Source organism: Microtus oregoni, unplaced genomic scaffold (genome assembly GCF_018167655.1).
Source record: "Microtus oregoni isolate MIOR12 unplaced genomic scaffold, Mior012 000012F_ref0000307, whole genome shotgun sequence".
NCBI classification, from domain to species: domain Eukaryota; kingdom Metazoa; phylum Chordata; class Mammalia; order Rodentia; family Cricetidae; genus Microtus; species Microtus oregoni.
The window spans coordinates 12998972-13017044 of NW_024543071.1; the positions used below are offsets into that span (position 1 = coordinate 12998972).

Below are 18073 nucleotides of genomic sequence, written 5' to 3' on the forward strand. Positions count from 1 at the left end.
CCTTCATCCCACGGCAGCCCCTTGTCTCCATAATACATAAGGAGGTCAACAACCGGGTGCATCTGTCTCCTGCTCTTCCTTGAATTCTGATTTTCTACTCAGGTCTACAAACAACAAACTAGGCAGCGACAATAACTCACAGCTGTCGGTTATCTCTATGGCCATGGCACTTTACATGTTTTAATTCATCTAATTGTCACTGGTGTCCTATAATCTGGAAAACTGAGGTCAAAGGAAGTAATACTTCCAACGGGTTCAACTAGCAAGTCTGCAGCCCATGAATTTCCTTCCCTTTATATTCCTTGCTTGGGGGCTCATTCTCATTCTTTAAACATCTTTCTGTACAAACTTCCCCGCAGTTACCTTGAGGAAACCGTACTAACTAGCTCTAAGTCATTCTCTTGAATATCCTGTAGCACGCATGCGTGCACCATCACACAGTTAACTACCTGACCACTTTTTGCTACCAGGAGCCAGGCTGCAATGACCATTTTGTACAAGGATTCTCATACTTTGGCGCTCTTGCTTCTGGGAAACAGATTCCCAGGAGTGGAATACCTGGCTCAAAAGACATATATATATTTTTAACTTTAATACATATTGCTAGATTGCTTTCCAAAATGGTTGTAACACTTTACATTCCCACACCACCAGCACCACTTTCTTTAATAGGAAACTACCTTGGCAGTTCTAGAGGAAACCCTCTTTGGACAGACTAGATGATTCCTTGAATGTGCTATTGAATTTGGTCTGTTAAATTTTCATTTAGGATCCTACCTATGGATTTTTAAGTGGTATAGGCCTGCAGCATTTCTGTTCAATTTTAGCACTGGGGTACCTGCTAGTTTCAGAAAGCAAATGAAATGCCTCATTCATTCACATCCCTATCTGTTCATTCATTCACATCCCTATCCATTCATTCATTCATTCATATCCCTATCCATTCATTCACATCCCTATCTGTTCATTCATTCATTTACACCCCTACCCATTCATTCATTTACACCCCTATCTATTAATCCACTCACCGATTCATTGACTCACTCACAGATTCCTTCACTCCCTTGCCTCTTTGGTCATTCACTCAAAGAACACAGACTGAGGACCTGACTATGGCAGGCCCTATAAAAGCATGATCATTACAAAGAGGAACAAGACACATTTCCCACCCTCCAGCTTATCTCCAGTGAGTGACCCCACTACAGAATGGATACTAAATGAACGGTTGAAATCAGTGATTAAGACATACACTGGAAAGCCACTGGATAAATTCTGAAGACAGACTCACATATCTTATCTAAGCAGATAATGTTAGCAGCTTTATAATTAATGAGAACTGCCTCTTGTTCTTAGTACTCAACCCTCCCACCCCAAAACTCACGTTGTACACAATCACTGTGAAAGCAGTGAGTTCATCAGTAAAGCAATGACTATCACCGTCACCCCAGAATTCCATAAGTGCCTGGGTAGCAGCTTTTCCTAGATCTAGACACAAAGAAGATGCAATCATAGCCTCCACCATTATAATTATATAAAATAAGAATTAGCTGCCTATAATTAAGAGTTACACAAAGCATTTGATAAGTACCTGCCATTGTTTTTGTTATTTACTGCTATCATTCCGTTGACGCAGACAGAAAAATGTGCTAAAAATATGTGCAGACTCAAGGGGAGTGGCTTGGATGGTTTGTTGGGGCTTCGGGAAGCAAGATGTGTGTCTGGGAGAGGTGTGTGGATACCAGGAGTGAAAAAAAATTCTATTCCTTCACCCAGCACTGCTGAAATCTTCAGAGTTGGACTCTTAACAGAACAGCAGGCTGCTTTGAAAGATATCAACCTGGTAATTAAAATAAATGTTAGGAAGAAACGTAAAATCTAAATAAGATACTCATCAGTGGATCTGTTATTAAGTATGAAAAAGAGAAAGAGAGAGGGAGAGAGAGGAGGGAGGGAGGGCCCGAAGGAAGGGAGGGAGGGATGGAGGGAGGGAGGGAAGGAAGGAAGGAAGGAAGGAAGGAAGGAAGGAAGGAAAGACAGGCAGACTGGCTGGCAGGCAGGCAGGCACTAAATTAGCCTGAAATTTCGCCTCTTTACAGAATAGACATCACTCTCACGGGGTCAGTGAAATGAAAAGACCGAAACTGCTCTGAGCAGTGTCATCAGCATTCAGAATATCTAACAGTGCATCCGAGAATGGAAAAAATTGCTTGTTCAATCACTTTGAGAGATGTTATAACAAGAATGATCCTTTGCACAGACAGAATAAAGCTCCAGAGAAACTATGCTGGCAAGGACATTTCTTTCTTTCTTTCTTTAGCATCCAAGAAGCAGGGCCATCGTTCTGCACACAACAGTGCACAGAATCGCAAGTTCACTTCTAGGCTCCTGAAGCCAAGAGTCAGGAATCCATCACCATACCAAGAGGATGAGCGACATTTAAGTAACAACGAAGAAACAGCACGTACTGAAGCTAAGGGAAAAGAGAATCTGCAAGTCGATTTATTTCTAAGCATTTAGACTCAATTTAGTCTAATGCAAAGCATTTAAACCAATGTCCCACAGAAGTTCATAACCCCAAAATGTATCGGATGTGTTGGAATGTAATGCCACAGCCCAGCTTCTCATCATCGAGCTGATCCCTATTAAAATGAGGTATTTTAGAGAGGAGGTGGGGAGCTCTGAAGCTGTAGGCTAACGAACTGATCCCACTTTCAGGTTCTCCAACTCCTGAGGTCAAACACATTCAAGTCTAATAGTTTCTATTACAGAGAGAGAATTAGAGCCCCCAGCATCTGCAGGCCCCTCCGGAGGAGCACAGAAAATGGCAGCAGTGCAGCACGGGGTAGAGTCTTCACTGTCAGCCTCTCCTACCATTACTCTTCCTGTTAAAAACAACCTGCCAACAGCAAAACGGGTGAAATAAAAATCAGTAGGAAGAGCTGGAAAACGGCAGCACGGACAAGACATGGCATGGACTGAGGCTGGAGGAGAACGTGGACCTCTGCCTGTGTATGATGAGACATCAGTACAGTCAGCTCCCCAGACACATCCCTCTGTCTCAGCATCTGTGTTCTCCTGCTGCCCCCGTCTTCACCAGCCACAGGCAAATTTGTCGTGATTTTTCTAACTTTCATATTTTATTCGCTACGTCAAGCTTGGAGAGTTATATCTGTATTGCATTTCAGTGAGATAATATGCATTTGTGGCGTACTGTTCAGTGCCTACCACATAGCAGTAATCGTTAAATAAATGCTAACCTGTCATTATGACGGATGATACTGTGTCATGTGTATCTAATACAAGTACTTAACAAGTCAATTGGATTTTCATCGGAATTAAGTCCCGTTCTGTGGGGAAAGAGTGATGTGCAGTCCGTTACTTTCACTATGACACAGAAAGCTTACAGTTTATGTATGTCTTCTTCATGGCTACCCTGGGGTTCTACCTAATTCAACATACTGTATATAAAATGCAAATTAGTATCAAAAGGAAGAGTTTTATTTTATTATAGAGATATCTATTTCATGAACAATATTTGTGTCTGTGTATGCGTGTATGTTACACTTGTGTTGGGGTACCATTGTCATGAATACATGTGTGGAGATCAGGAGTTGTATCTCTCTCCAGGACGAGAATAAAAATGAGTATAATATGTGCTGAAACCCTGAAGTACATTATTTAATAATTCTTAAATATCCCCTTGTCCCCCAAATTCTTAGGAATATTTTTCCTCGTGAATGAGGTTGCACTCTGTCGTGTGATTTGCTATAACCAATGAGAAGTCAGGACAGTATAGGAGTTGAGAGAAAAAGTGAGTTTGCAGGGTCAAGTATCTAGGGTCAAGTATCTTGTGCATGTCTTCCATCATTCACATATAAATTAAAAGATGATAAACATGTGACTCCCACCAGGACCAAATTCACATCCCAGAGTCATATTCGAGCAACCCCAGCCTATACCATCCTATGAGTCAGAAATGAGTGCTTATTTGTGAATGCCACTGAGATTTCCTGCTGGTACAACATGGAACATATTTATGACAAATTTTGAGAGAGATGAATGCATTAGGAAAGGGTTAGGATGCTGAGCCATCCAATTCCAGCATCGTGGGGGCTCTTCTCAGTCACTGCAAATGCCAAGTTAAATTGCTAAAATATACTATGGGGATTTTAGACTTTGAGGATTAGCCTTCTCTAAACCTGAACATTAATGTTGGGTTTGCAGCCCCGACAGCCCAGACAGAAGAGGAGACTCTCTGGGTGTCACTTAGAGCTGCAGGTGCTGAAGAAAACTCAGATCTGATCACCCAGGAGGGTGGCATATTTCACATGAATTTTTAGGCACAGTAGACCCCTAGTGTCAAGTATTATAAATACATTACTGAAGAATAATGTAATCCAGACTCTTAAAAGTGAGTTTTTGATCTGCTCATATGAATGCCCTATTATCCTTTTCATTCATCCTTTCAGAAAGTAGATGAGTACCTGTTTAGCAAACAACTCGGGAAGACCTCAAAACTGAATGATGCTTGTCCTGGAGAACTCAGTGAGTACATTGAAGCAGACAGGACCGCTATGTAGGACAACACAGATCTCCTTAAGAACCAGAAGGGAAACTGAATCCCAAAACAGTAAAGGTCACTTTTAAAGAAGCACTTTACTGAAAATGGAATCGCATTGGTCCTTGGGGGAAGGGAAAGATGTTTTATTATGTTTTACTTGTACATGTGTAAGCAGGAACATACACATTGACACATAGAGGAAACACGTCAGTTCTGATGTCTTCTTCAACCATTTCTCCATCCTAATTTTCTTTTTGAGCCATGGTCTCTCACTGAACCTGGAGATTACTGATTCATCTAGACTGGGTAGCCAGAAAGCATCCAGACATATTCTCGCCTTGGCAACCCCAGCACTATGGTAGCAGGTAAACACGATGATGGCTGTTTGTTGGCTTCTATCTCTGTCTTCCTCTCCTGACTTGGAGAATTACGATCCTTCATCTTTGTTTACATTCTAGAAACACTCAAGATTTCATCCACTTACACCGATGTGGAATCTTCAAACTACGATCTGACCAAGCCATCTCCAAGACCCCACTGCTTTTTTGCTCTTGTTGTTTGCCTGTTTGGGTTTTACACGTGATACTAAAATAATAGGCGCTCAGGAGATAGTTAAAATGTATTACCGACTTGACAAGATCTAGAATCACTTAGAAAATAAACCTCCAGCATTTCTGTAAGGTATTTTCCAGACTGGATTAATTAAAATAGGAAGACGCGCTGTACATGTGAGTATCATTCCCTGGAGTAGGGTCCTGGACTGAATAAAGAGAAGCGAACTGAGAAGCACCATGCTTGCTTTTGTCTGCAAACACAGTGCCAACAGTCTCTCTTCGTGTCTGCTCCCATGACTTCCTCACCATGATGGGCAGCACCCTCATACTGTGAACCTAAATGATCTCCAAGTACTTCATCACAGCAGTGAGGAAAGTGGCTAATGCAAACGTCTTAAGAAGTCTTCAGAAGAACAGAAGAAACTGAAAAACAGTGTCTCCCCACCCACCCCGAGATGAGCACTAGCGATATATTCACAGATTTTCCACTCTTGCTCCAGTTTTGAAATATGGAAAAATGTGGTTCCTGCACATTTCTTGCCTGGAATCTCAGAGTACTTTTCTTCATCGCTGTGGACACACCACACACTCATAGGAGCTTTCTTCCAGAGCCTCATTACTGCTCTTCCCTGGAGCGTGGTGGGTCAGCACACACATCTCTCTAGATGAGGTTTCCCAGCACATCTTGGATTTGGGACTTAGTTCTGCCATCAGAGACTGCCTCTCTGAAACTTGGTTTCTACTCCCTGTTCTCTTCATCTCCTGACTTGGAGAATTATGACCCTTTGTCTTTTGCTTGCATTCTAGGAGAATCAAGTTTGTGTCGATGTTGCTGAGTCCATTTCCTTTCCCAGGACTTCAGTTTTTCTATCTTTAGTGCAGATCCGAAATCTGCTACGGATTTGGAATGGTGGCTTGGCTCTTAGTTTCTATGCAGCTGTTAATTCTTGTAACCATCTCTTTGTTTTTATCTCATCTTTGTTTTCTCCTCAAGGTGACGCTTTCTTCAATTCATACCCCTGGTGATGGTCCTATATCCTAGGGAGGTAACTCTGTCCTTAATAATACCCACAGGCCTGGTGTGATAGTCTGAAAGGGAATGGTCCCTGTAGGCTCTTATGTTTAAATACATAGCCCTCAGCTGGTGGAACTGTTTGGGGAGGATTAGGGGGTGTGGCCTTGTTGGTGGAAGTGTGTCACTGAGGGTAGACTTTGATGTTTTCCCTATGCCTGTGTGTGTGTGTGTGTGTGTGTGTGTGTGTGTGTGTGTGTTAAGACAGAATCTCTCACCTCTTCCTGCTGCCATGCCTTCACTTGCCATCATGTGCTCTAACCCTCTGAAAACCGCAAACCCAATCAAACACTTTATTTTATAAGATGCCTGGGCTGCTGCATTTTGTCACCATAATAGAAAAGTCACTGAGATTCCTGGACTCCCCATTCTGAGTACTAGGAAACCCCACATCCTCATCCTCCCAATATTTCCTAGTAAGTTTGTGAAGGAATTAATTACATGGCTACTATGGTTTCCAAATTCCAACCCTTTTGGGAATCCTAATTAGCATTTTGTCTCTTATGCATGATGCTGCTTTTCTAGAAAAGTCTCTGCATTTCTCATGGTCTTGTCTGCCCCTGCCAAGGGTCATTAAGTCACAGGGTTAACACTGCAGATGTTACTGAGGGTTTGTCCTTCAGAGCTCAGGGAGGATCTCTTTTTTTATTTTTTTTTTATTTATTTATTTATTTTTTTTGGATTTTTCGAGACAGGGTTTCTCCGTAGCCTTTTGGTTCTTGTCCTGGAACTAGTTCTTGTAGACCAGGCTGGCCTCTAACTCACAGAGATCCGCCTGCCTCTGCCTCCCGAGTGCTGGGATTAAAGGCATGTGCCACCACCGCCCTGCTCTCAGGGAAGATCTTAAATCCCAAACTGGCATCTCTGTTTCTAGCAACGGTCTTCCTCCCTGGCAACTACCTCCTGCTGTCTGTTCCAGAAGAACCAAGACTCTGCTTGTCACTGCTGATGCCTGTGCCCATCCTCCTCGTGGTCTCTCCTACCTCCTCCCATTGCTGTCTGCACCCCAAACTCCTCCCCATTCCTGTCACTTTTCCTTTTGGTTTGTTATTTTGTTTTGTTTTATTTTTTAAGACAGTGTTTCTCTGTGTGTAGCTCTCACTGCCCTGGAACTCACTTTGTAGGCCAGGCTGGCATATATCCTTCTGCCTCTGCCTTCTGAGTGCCAGGATTAAAGGCGTGAACCCTGTGGTTTTTCTTACGTCCCTTCATTCTGGCCAATTCAACTGTACTTTTCATACGAATGTGAACATCAGGGGCTTCACCAAACATGGACTATTTTCCCACTAGCAGAAACCAGGCACCAGATGTGTCCTGTTGTGCTCTTTGAAGGAAGTCGACACTGGGATTTCCACCCTCATCTCCCTGGTTTGGGGCCTTCAAGTACAAACTGATGTACACCCCAGTTTTCCCGGGCCTCCAGCCTAAGACGGAAGACTGTAGGAATCCTCCACCCCTGTAACCACATGAGACATTCCTCCTGCTCATTCTGCTCCCTGACTAATGCTGGCTAATGCTCAGAGTGACGCTGATAGGTGGCACCAACCCTGTCACGGGAGATTAGCAGGGAGAGATGCTGGGCTGTCTTTCCAGCTCCTCTTGGGTCATGAGTGGAGGTCTTGGTCTTTTCCAATCCACCTCTGTTGGCTTTAAAACTCTTGCCTGTCTTAGTCTCCTGTCTGTACCTTGTGGGCGTTTAATAGGTTGAGGATAGCGCTACTCAAATACTACTGTAAAGTCAAGCCCTGGATCATCTGTCAAACAGATGTGTTTGCTGGAAAGCTGATGCAGTACTCATCTCGCCATGTGGCTACAAGTTTCCAAACACCTTAAAAGTATGATCTCATTTAATCCTCACAACCATCCCCAAAATAAACGCCTCCAGCCCTTTTGTGTGCATAGATAAAATTGGAGTTATACCATTTGCATAATTCTGTATTATTATCACAGTCATATGATGCACATGCTTCCCATTTTTAATATTTACGCACAACAGCTTCTTAATATTTTATCAGATAAGCACAACGCAATTTGTTTAACCTTTCAGGGTACTGCTCTCTATTTTTCATTAGTCTAAATTATACCATGAGAAACATTCTTTTATAAAACTCTTTCCATTCCTTATTTCTCCTTAGATGTGGTTCGTACAACAGAAGCTCCCAAGTCAAGGTGGCAGGCTGGAGTATGTGACTCACTTTAGCAAATGGCCATGTCTCTAACCCTGGTCTTAGTTCCTAATGCCTTACAAATGGAAGGTGTGTAACAGAGCTTTGCGTGTGTGGAAACAAGGGTGTGCTATGCATCACATATGCTGGAAGATAAATAAAGCAAGAGACAGAAATGCTGTAGCCGGTAAACAATATTTTAAGAACGTATACTGAAATTGCTTGGGTGAGATTGTACACTCCATCCACTTCAAGCACTAGGAACTGTGAAAAACAGCTGACAGCAAATCTCCACACCAATATTCCTCCTTTTCAGGGGAGTCGAGATAAACATAACACCTTAAATAAAAACTATAGCAGCATTTTTTAAACCCCTCATCATTTAGCCACTGAAAACTTGCTTAAACGTCTCTGAAAGCACAGTAACCAAAAATTAATTAGGGAGGGGGCCGGTGTGGTGGCTCAGGGGTTTAAAGTACTTGTTCCTCTTACAGAAGACCTAGGTTCAATCGTCAGCAGGCACATGGTGGCTCACAACCATCCATAACTCCAACTCAAGTGGATCCAATGCTCTTTTCTGGCCTCCTCAGGCACCAGAGTCGCACGTGGTACACATGCATGCAGGCAGGCAAAACGCACACGTAAAATAAATCTTTAAAATGTAATTGGAAATCAAAGGCGCCACGAACTCCAGGTGTTTCCTGTAGCGCTTGCTTGTGGCACACCTTGCAGCCTTGGTTCTGAGCATGCGCACACCCTTGGCACTGTGAAAGTCACAGAACGCAGCACCAGAGCGACGAATGCTTGGAACTCGTTAGCTCAGATCTGAGACTGTTGTATGTCATGGATCACAGTGCTTTGATCATGCTCTCAAACTTTCCTCCCCTTACAGAAACGCTTTAATTATGGGCAGCAAAGACTCCATATTTTCCCGCCATCCCTCCTCAGCATGGAAGTATCCGTGGATCTGTGAACTGTATTGTTAGAATGTTCGGTTTCCAAAAGTTGCTCTTTGGGTTGTTGACCTGAATTTCATTAAAAACAATCATCGCACAGAATTTGGCTTAGGATTTTGACAGAGCTTGCAACAATTTCTGAAACGACTGTTAAGTTGGGAGTGTCGCCCCAGTCCCTGGCATCCATCCCAGTCCCCTCCCGTCCCCCCTGCCCCCCCCACCCCCCTGTCCCCCCACCCACCCCCCGCCCTCCCCGCCCCCACTCCCACCCCCCACCCCCGCCTGGGAGTTGCGTTGGTCTGGACGCCCCTGGTCTTGGAGTTACATTGGTCTGGACTCCAAATCCAAGTATGACCCCGGGGGAGGGCGCCCAGAGAAGGAACACGTGGTCCTGGCTTTTGCATGTGCTCCCCGGTTTTCTGTCTCTCCTGCCATGCTCTCGGCCACCCAAGAGTGCTGCATTTAAAAAAACATGGGCATTTTAATCTGGTTTGATTTGGCCTGACTGGACTTCTTTGTGCCGGCGTCTTAGGATTTTTTTCCTAACAATGACCACACACATATATCTGCCATTCCGTATGACCTTCTTCTGTGAAGTGGCATTCCCAGCTTTGACAGTTATGAAAATCAAAGTAGCAATCAACTCCGAAAAACATTAAGGGTGCTTTATGTTGTGCAGTATTAAATATTCAGCCAGGATTTTCATTCTTTATGTTCAAAATAAGCAAGCAGAGCCAACTCATTAGCATGCAAATTGGCTTTCACCTTTAAGAAGTGATGACATTGTATGTGCACCAAAGAACTGTTTGGAAATATGCTTATGATTTATTATCAGTTTGATGTTTGATTTACACATTTATTTAGATTCGATGTATCTGGTGTTACGGGGGAAAAAGTCTTGAGCAAATAAGGATCTTGAGAGCAAACAATTTAAGAATCTCTGCTCTGCGGACAGAAATCTCAAGGTCCAAATCAGGAGCAGAAGGAGAGGGAGCACGAGCAAGGAACTCAGGACCGCGAAGGGTGCACCCACACACTGAGACAATGGGGATGTTCTATCGGGAATTCACCAAGGCCAGCTGGTCTGGGTCTGAAAAAGCATGGGATAAAACCGGACTTGCTGAACATAGCGGACAATGAGGACTCAAGAACAATGGCAATGGGTTTTTGATCCTACTGCACGTACTGGCTTTGGGGGAGCCTAGGCAGTTTGGATGCTCACCTTGCTAAACCTGGATGGAGGTGGGCGGTCCTTGGACTTCCCACAGGTCAGGGAACCCTGATTGCTCTTCGAGCTGATGAGGGAGAGGAACTTGATTGGGGGAGGGGGAGGGAAATGGGAGGCGGTGGCGGGGAGGAGGCAGAAATCCTTAATAAATAAATAAATTAAAAAAAAAAAAGGAATCTCTGCTCTGGGTCATTTACCGGTGAGCGCCCTGCCAACAGCCACTGTTTACCTGGCCTTATCTGATGCCAGCAATGCGCTAAGACAACTGGCTAAAAAGTTCAAATATCAGAAACCTGCCTGTCGCCATGCCTGTCGCCCTCGAAGGAGAAACTCAGCTACCCAAAGTGTGGACTCTGCCCAATGGTGGAGTTGTGGGCTTACGCTCCCACTGAAATAAAAACGCTCTTTAAAGGTATGACATGGGGCAGGGAGGACAGGAGGGACTCATGACCTGGCTGGAGATCGCTTAATTGGGTGTCTTTCTCCTAGCATGCTCAGCTTCCGTCTTCTGGGGTGAGGAGAGCGTCAAGAACAGATGCAGGGAGAGAACAGAGCTGAGAAAGAATGGCGCCAGGAACAGGATGCTGGCCAATCGCGGTTGCTGCGTAACAGGGCAACAGGAAAGAGAAAGACACCACGGGAAAAGGGGGGAAAGGGCAGAAATGAGAGAGGGGTGAACAGAAGTATGGTCTGATCCACAATTTGGCCCAGGATCAGCTCCAGGGCAAGTCCTACACCTGCAGGCAAACCATAGGCCAGCATCCAAATAAACCCTCCCGCCACAGGCCACAGTCCGTGGAGGGGTCCTACCTTCTGGGTGAGGTCACTGGCCTCATTGATGTACCGATCACGCTCCTTTTCCAGTTGAAAGATGATCTTCCTCTGCTTCTGGGCCTCATCCTTGTAGTTCTGGATCTCCTCCTCCAGGTTCCTCTTGGCTTGCTCGTGGAGCTTCACCAGGTCCACCTGCTTCTGGGTCGCACTGAGGGCCTTAAGCATATTCTGAAAAGCAAAGGCAGCAAAGCAGGTACCTGACTCACAGTGTGCGAGAACCGGGGTTCAGTTTATCCCAGTGCCCACGTCTGAAATCATTAGATGCCTTGGGTTTGGTACAAATCAAAATGATCATAGGCTCTATAGATTATGAAGAGTTTTTTATGCAAGTTTTGCACAAGGCGCAATAAAATGCACTGACAATCTATAAGAGCCTAAATGGACTCTGCACTGTTCACTGTTTAGCAGTGGGAATCAGAGGCAAAAGGGTAAGGGCGAGTTCACACCACACTGAAGGGTAAGGGCGAGTTCACACCACACTGAATGGTAAAGGTGAATTCACACCACACTGAAAGGTAAAAGTGAAGTCACACCACAGGGCAGTGGGAACTAGAGGCTGAAGGGTAAAGGTGAGTTCACACCACAGGGCAGTGGGAACTAGAGGCTGGAGGGTAAGGGTGAGTTCACACCACAGGGCAGTGGGAACTAGGGGCTGGAGGGTAAAGGTGAGTTCACACCACAGGGCAGTGGGAACTAGAGGCTGGAGGGTAAGGGTGAGTTCACACCACAAGGCAGTGGGAACTAGGGGCTGGAGGGTAAAGGTGAGTTCACACCACAGGGCAGTGGGAACTAGAGGCTGAAGGGTAAAGATGAGTTCACACCACAAGGCAGTGGGAACTAGAGGCTGAAGTGAGTTCACACCACAGGGCAGTGGGAACTAGAGGCTGAAGGGTAAGGGTGAGTTCACACCACAAGGCAGTGGGAACTAGGGGCTGGAGGGTAAAGGTGAGTTCACACCACAGGGCAGTGGGGACTAGAGGCTGAAGGGTAAAGATGAGTTCACACCACAAGGCAGTGGGAACTAGAGGCTGAAGTGAGTTCACACCACAGGGCAGTGGGAACTAGAGGCTGAAGGGTAAGGGTGAGTTCACACCACAGGGCAGTGGGAACTAGAGGCTGGAGAGTAAGGGTGAGATCACAGCACAGGGAAGTGGCAGAGCCAGGACTGAATGAATCCACCTTCATTCCAGCACTGGCCTTTATGTCTTAAAGCCTGAGCAACCAGACTTAACCACCTAAAAGAGGTTTTGACTACAGAGTAAAATGCAACTACCCAGTTAAGTATGCAAAGTTAAGCCCAGTACCGGGTCACTGAGCTGCAATCCCAGCACTCTTGACAAGAGACAGAGGCGGGAAGATTGTGAGTTCAAAGTCAGTCTCTACTGTCTAGTGAGCTCCAGGAGGCTAGCAAAGTACATAAGACCTTATCTCAAAAGAAAAAGGCAGGGACTAGGAATGCGGCTAAATAGAGTGCTGGCCGGGAGGTACCCAGAGCATGGAAAAGTTAAATCCACTTATAAAATCAAAGATAGGTGATAGATGATAGATAGATAGATAGATAGATAGATAGATAGATAGATGATAGATGATAGAAAAAATGCAAATACCTATAAATAACAAATGATCAAAAAGTGACTCTCAGATCACTACTAATGGAACCAGAAGCACACAGAGAGTACTATGACGTTCTTGTTACAAAAGAGATTAATGTCAACATTAGAGTGATAAGTACATTGATCACCCTGGTTTGATCACAAGGCAATAAAGAGATGCACAAAACATCCCTCTGAATCACAAAGAAAATCTGTAGTGTTTACATGCAAGTTAATAGTAAAATAAAACTTTGTTTTTAAAAAAAGCGAAAGTTTCATAGTAGCCATATTCACAAAAGTCTGAATATGAAAACACAGCGTCTGCCAAGTGATGGACACAAGAAACACATGGGAATGGAATATTACTCAGCCCTAACGGTGAATGAAGCCTGACATGTGCTGCAGTATTGGCAGAACTTGAAAGACGCCCTGAATGAGAGGCCAGATACGAAAGTCATGTAGTATGTGTTTCCCTGTCCACAGGCGGCCAGAATCATCAAACCCAGGGACAGAAAGCACATTTCAAATCTCTAGGAGTGGGAGTGGCGGGGTGGTAATGAGTTACAACTGCAGAACGGGTGCCGTTTCCCACCACGGTCAACACAGAGTGTTCTAGAACCAGCTAATGGCGGTTAGGGTGATACATTATAAGGGTATGAAATGTTCCTAGTGGTAAATTTTGTTAACTGTATTTTACCACAACGTTTTTTAAAAAAGAATTCTTCAATAATACAGCTCCTTATAAAATTCCTAGGCTTCTGTAAACAACCCCTCCCCGTGGACCTGTTAGCAATCCTAATAAAACTCACTGAGTCACTGTGCTAGTCTGAAAGAAATGCCCCCCAAAGGGAGAGGCACTATTCGGAGGTGTGGCCTTGTTGGAGTGGGTATGGCCTTATTGGAAGAAGTGTGTCACTATGGGAGCGGGCTTTGAGGTTTCCTTTTCTCAAGCTTTCCTTGGTAGGATTGTCAGTAAACTTCCTGTTGCCTACGAGAACTGGGCTATTTCTCCAGCACCGTGCCTGTGTGCATGCTGTCATGCTCCCCGCCCTGATGGACTGAACCTCTGAACTGTAAGCAAGCACCCTCAACTAAATGTTTTCTTTATAAGGGCTGCCATGGTCATGGTGTCTCCTCATAGCAATACAGAAGACATGACAGCAGAAGGGAGAAAAAGGATTGCACTGGGAGTCTAACAATGGGTATGATTGAAATACTATAAAAATATACTAAACCGGGGGCTGGAGAGATGGCTCAGAGGTTAAGAGCATTGCCTCCTCTTCCAAAGGTCCTGAGTTCAATTCCCAGCAACCACATGGTGGCTCACAACCATCTGTAATGGGGTCTGCTGCCCTCTTCTGGCCTGCAGGCATACACACAAACAGAGTATTGTATACATAATAAATAAAGAAATATTTTAAAAAAAAAGAAAAATATACTAAAACTAAACCATTATTAAGTATAATTAACACTTGCTAACAAAAAAAACTAGCTAGATTTTACACTTTTTTAATGTGGATGTCCGTGTCCCAGGACGAGTGCAGTGAGTCTGGGACAATTATTTGTTTTGTGTGGCACACATGTGTGGGTCTGGGGGCGACAAGGAGTCAGTTTTCTCCTTTCGCCATGAGAGCTCCAGGGATTGAACGCAGGCCATTAGACTGGGCAGCAAACACCCTTGCCAGATGAGCCACCTCCCACGCCTACCGTTTCTAACCACACTAGGGCATTGGTGAGATCAGGAATACTTGGGCCTGGCTGCCCAACTTCCTCAGGAAGAAGCAGCAAAGGGCTTCGTACCCTGATAGTCATGCTTCCCAAGAGGACTCACCCCACCAGCCGCAAATGAATGGGTCTGGTGAGCCATTGGGTGGGGGGCGTAGAGAGGGCTTCATTTGTGTGCAGGTATGCCTGTGAGTTTGCATCATGGTGCTGAGAATCGACCCAGGGCCTCGTGCACGCCAGGCAGCCCCTTTGCCTCTAAGCTCTACCCCTAGCGGTGGCCCTTCATAATTTGGCAACTCGGTAGACAATGTACACCTAGGATTGCCTTCTTTGTGGACTAGAAAAAAGAAATGAATCAAAACATCAGCAAGAAAGCTTGTGATGGGAAAAGAAAGCTTCCATTCTGAGAACACCAACAAGGTTCTGAGTATTTCCTGAGGACCGGCTGGATCCAAGGCTTCCATGGGATACTCTACGGTTTCTTCTCAAATCCCTAAGGAGCCCAAGGTACTGCTAGGTCTGAGTAACCATGAAGCATCAGCTGGGTGGTGACATAGAACACACACAAGGTCAATCTGGGTTCTGGGCACCAAGCTAAGCATTTATTTTCTAAATGCTGCTTCCACACACAGCTGTTAGAAACAGTAGATGCCACTAGATGCATTGTGCCACCTGTCGAAACAATGTCACTCTTTCTAATTCAATGAAAGTAGGCATTTCAAATCAGTGAGGAAATAATTTATTAATCGATAAAGTTGATTGTGTGCCTATTGAGTCTCATGTAGGCAATGGCGTGGGAAAAAAATTGAACTGCATATCCCATCCTGAAGAATCCAATGAAGCAAACCAAACAAAGAAATGGAAAATAACCCCTGTGCTGCATGTCCTAGTGTAGCAGAAGCCTACAAGCTGTTTACAAGATGAGGGATTAAATGTTGAGATGATAAAAATAAATTTAAAATCCAGGGCTGGAGGCGTAGCTTAGTGGTGGAGCATTTGCCTGACATGTGCAAGACCCTGAATTCGATCCCCAGCATCACAAGAAAAGAGAGAGGTGGGTGCCTAAATCCAATAGATATTTTACTATATGGAAGTTTGCAGAATAACGTACAGTTTGTAGATTTATGGGGGAGAGAGACTTCAAGAATTTTCTTTCTTAGTGTTGTCTATAGAAATATCTAATCTGCCATTCCTGGATATTCTCCAGCCTGCTTCAAGGGAAAGTGTAGGCTGTTCCATTAAGACTTGTTTTTTTCTGAGAGGCATTCCTACCTCGGTGAGCCGAATCCATCCTGCTATCTGGAAGTAGCCCGGCCTCTCCTCCATACTTTGCCTATGACTTCTCCCTCCCAGGAGGAAGTCCTCAGAGTGTGTCACAGGTGGGAACCCTCTGGAAGGAGGTAACAGAAAGAGAGAGACCTGTTTTTAAGGGGAGCAAAAGCTTCCCCGACCATCCTTCACTTTAGACCACCATGAACTCAAGAGAGCTGAAGAAACAAGAGTGAGAAACCCAAACCAGACCCTACAAGTGTGTGAGACCCTGGGCTCAGACCCGGCATGACACGGAAAGACAGAGGGATGAAACCCAACAGAATATCTCACTAGATGTAAACTTGTAGAATCCTGCAAAGACAGACGGAAGAAAGGCCAGACTCACATGGCCGAGAAGTCATTTCCTTGCCTAACACCTCAAAGGCAGAGCTTAATTCGCACTCACACCTGTAATTTAGGGATTAGCCGGATTGCAGATTATAGATATTAAATGAGGGAAATTTGATCAACTACTTAAGATGCCAAGTAACACACCAGAGGACAAGAACAGAATTCACAAAACACCCTGAAATTCCTGCTGGCTTGTATGCTAATTCTCCGGAGTCCTTTTGTGCTCAGCGGTGATAATGTAGCTTCAATTCCAGGCCAGACAATGGTAGAATGTAAGCAGCTGTTCGGAGGGAAATTAGGCAGTGTTATTCATCCTAATCCGTTCTTGTTTGCTCCGGAGCTTCCTTGCCCCACACAGCTTGTTGTGGGCAGATACTACAGGGTAGGAGAAAGGCATTTGTTCACCCGCTGAGCTAACTCACCTTATTTAGTATGTCCCTCTCTCTCAGAAGCTCATCCATTGCCTTCTTATCCAGTTCTGCCTGCTTCTTTGAAGACTCCACCTCTAAAATGTCAGGTAGGAAAATAGTAATGAATGCAGAGTCCATCAAGGGAGGACATGAAAAGCCAAAGTGATTTAACAAACAACACGGTTTTATTTGTTCAGCTGTAGCGGAATTGAGTAGCTGAGCTGTAGCTCTGAGTTGAGTGATAGGTGACCTTCATTCTAGTTCAAGGATGTGGATCTTCCGGTCCCACGAAAGAGATGGAAAGGGAGCTGAAAGAGATTAAACTCTTAGCCACGGGACTAGGGTCAGTAAGGGTGAGATTAAAAGCCTGGACCTGCTGGCTGCCAAAGGTCTTTGTGCTTTTTAGATCTTTTTCGTTACATCTGTAGGTAGAAATATGAAATCTAACTTCCTAGAACTTGTTACATCCCTCCATTTTTCAAGTCTCCCTTTATGTCCCACAGTGGAATTCTGTAGCTTTTTATATATAGGTCTTATAGACATGGTGGTAACTTCGTTCATAGCTGTTTTATTACTTCCGCTACTACTGGGGCAGAGAATTCTAGCAAATTAGCTAGAACTCTGTACAAAATGCTATTGGTAGCTACATATATTTTATAGTGTGCCACCTTATTGAAATCTCATATTAATTCTGGCAGATTTTCAAATCACTTCTTGGATATTACTGTAGGAAATCCTAACCTAGAGAGGACCCATGCTCCTAACCATTATGGCTAACACTGCTCTTTGATTAGGTACATCAAAAGAAACTGGTCCCGCTGGTCCACACCTCTAACTGTTTGGGAGGCTGAGAGTTGGAGAGCTGCTTCAGCCCAGAAGTTCAAGACTAGCCTGGGCAATATGACAAGATGTTATAACAAACAACAACAAGTCTCTAAGAAAAGATTTTATCAAAAGTAAATACGAAACAACCAAAGAGAAGCTAGAGGTTAAGAGCATTGTCTGCTCTTCCAGAGGTCCTGAGTTCAATTCCCAACAACCACCTGGCAGTTCACAACCATCTAAAATGAGATCTGGTGCCCTCTTCTGGTGTGCAGGTATACATGCAGATAGAATACTGGATACATAATAATAAAGATAAAATAAAAATAAATAAATAAAGAGAAGGAATAACCAAAGAAAAGAACGTGTTGGCTTTCATAAATGTGACTTAACAGGGGAAGAATTTGATTCAATGTTCAGTGGATTAATAATATTTGTCAAGGATTAGAGAGACAGCTTGGTGGCTAAGAGTACTTGCTGCTCTCCCAAAGG

General features: G+C 44.4%; 1 protein-coding gene across 1 annotated transcript in view; it reads right to left on the reverse strand.

Annotated features, from left to right (window-relative positions):
* Window positions 1–18073, reverse strand: part of Cfap58 (cilia and flagella associated protein 58) — a 114706-nt gene that overhangs the window by 79476 nt on the left and 17157 nt on the right. Inside the window, exons 8-9 of the mRNA XM_041661291.1 lie at window positions 16772–16854; window positions 11347–11538 (exon numbers count right to left, since the gene is read on the reverse strand). Of these exons, the coding sequence (XP_041517225.1) occupies window positions 11347–11538; window positions 16772–16854 (275 nt within the window). The remainder of the gene's footprint in view (window positions 1–11346; window positions 11539–16771; window positions 16855–18073) is intronic.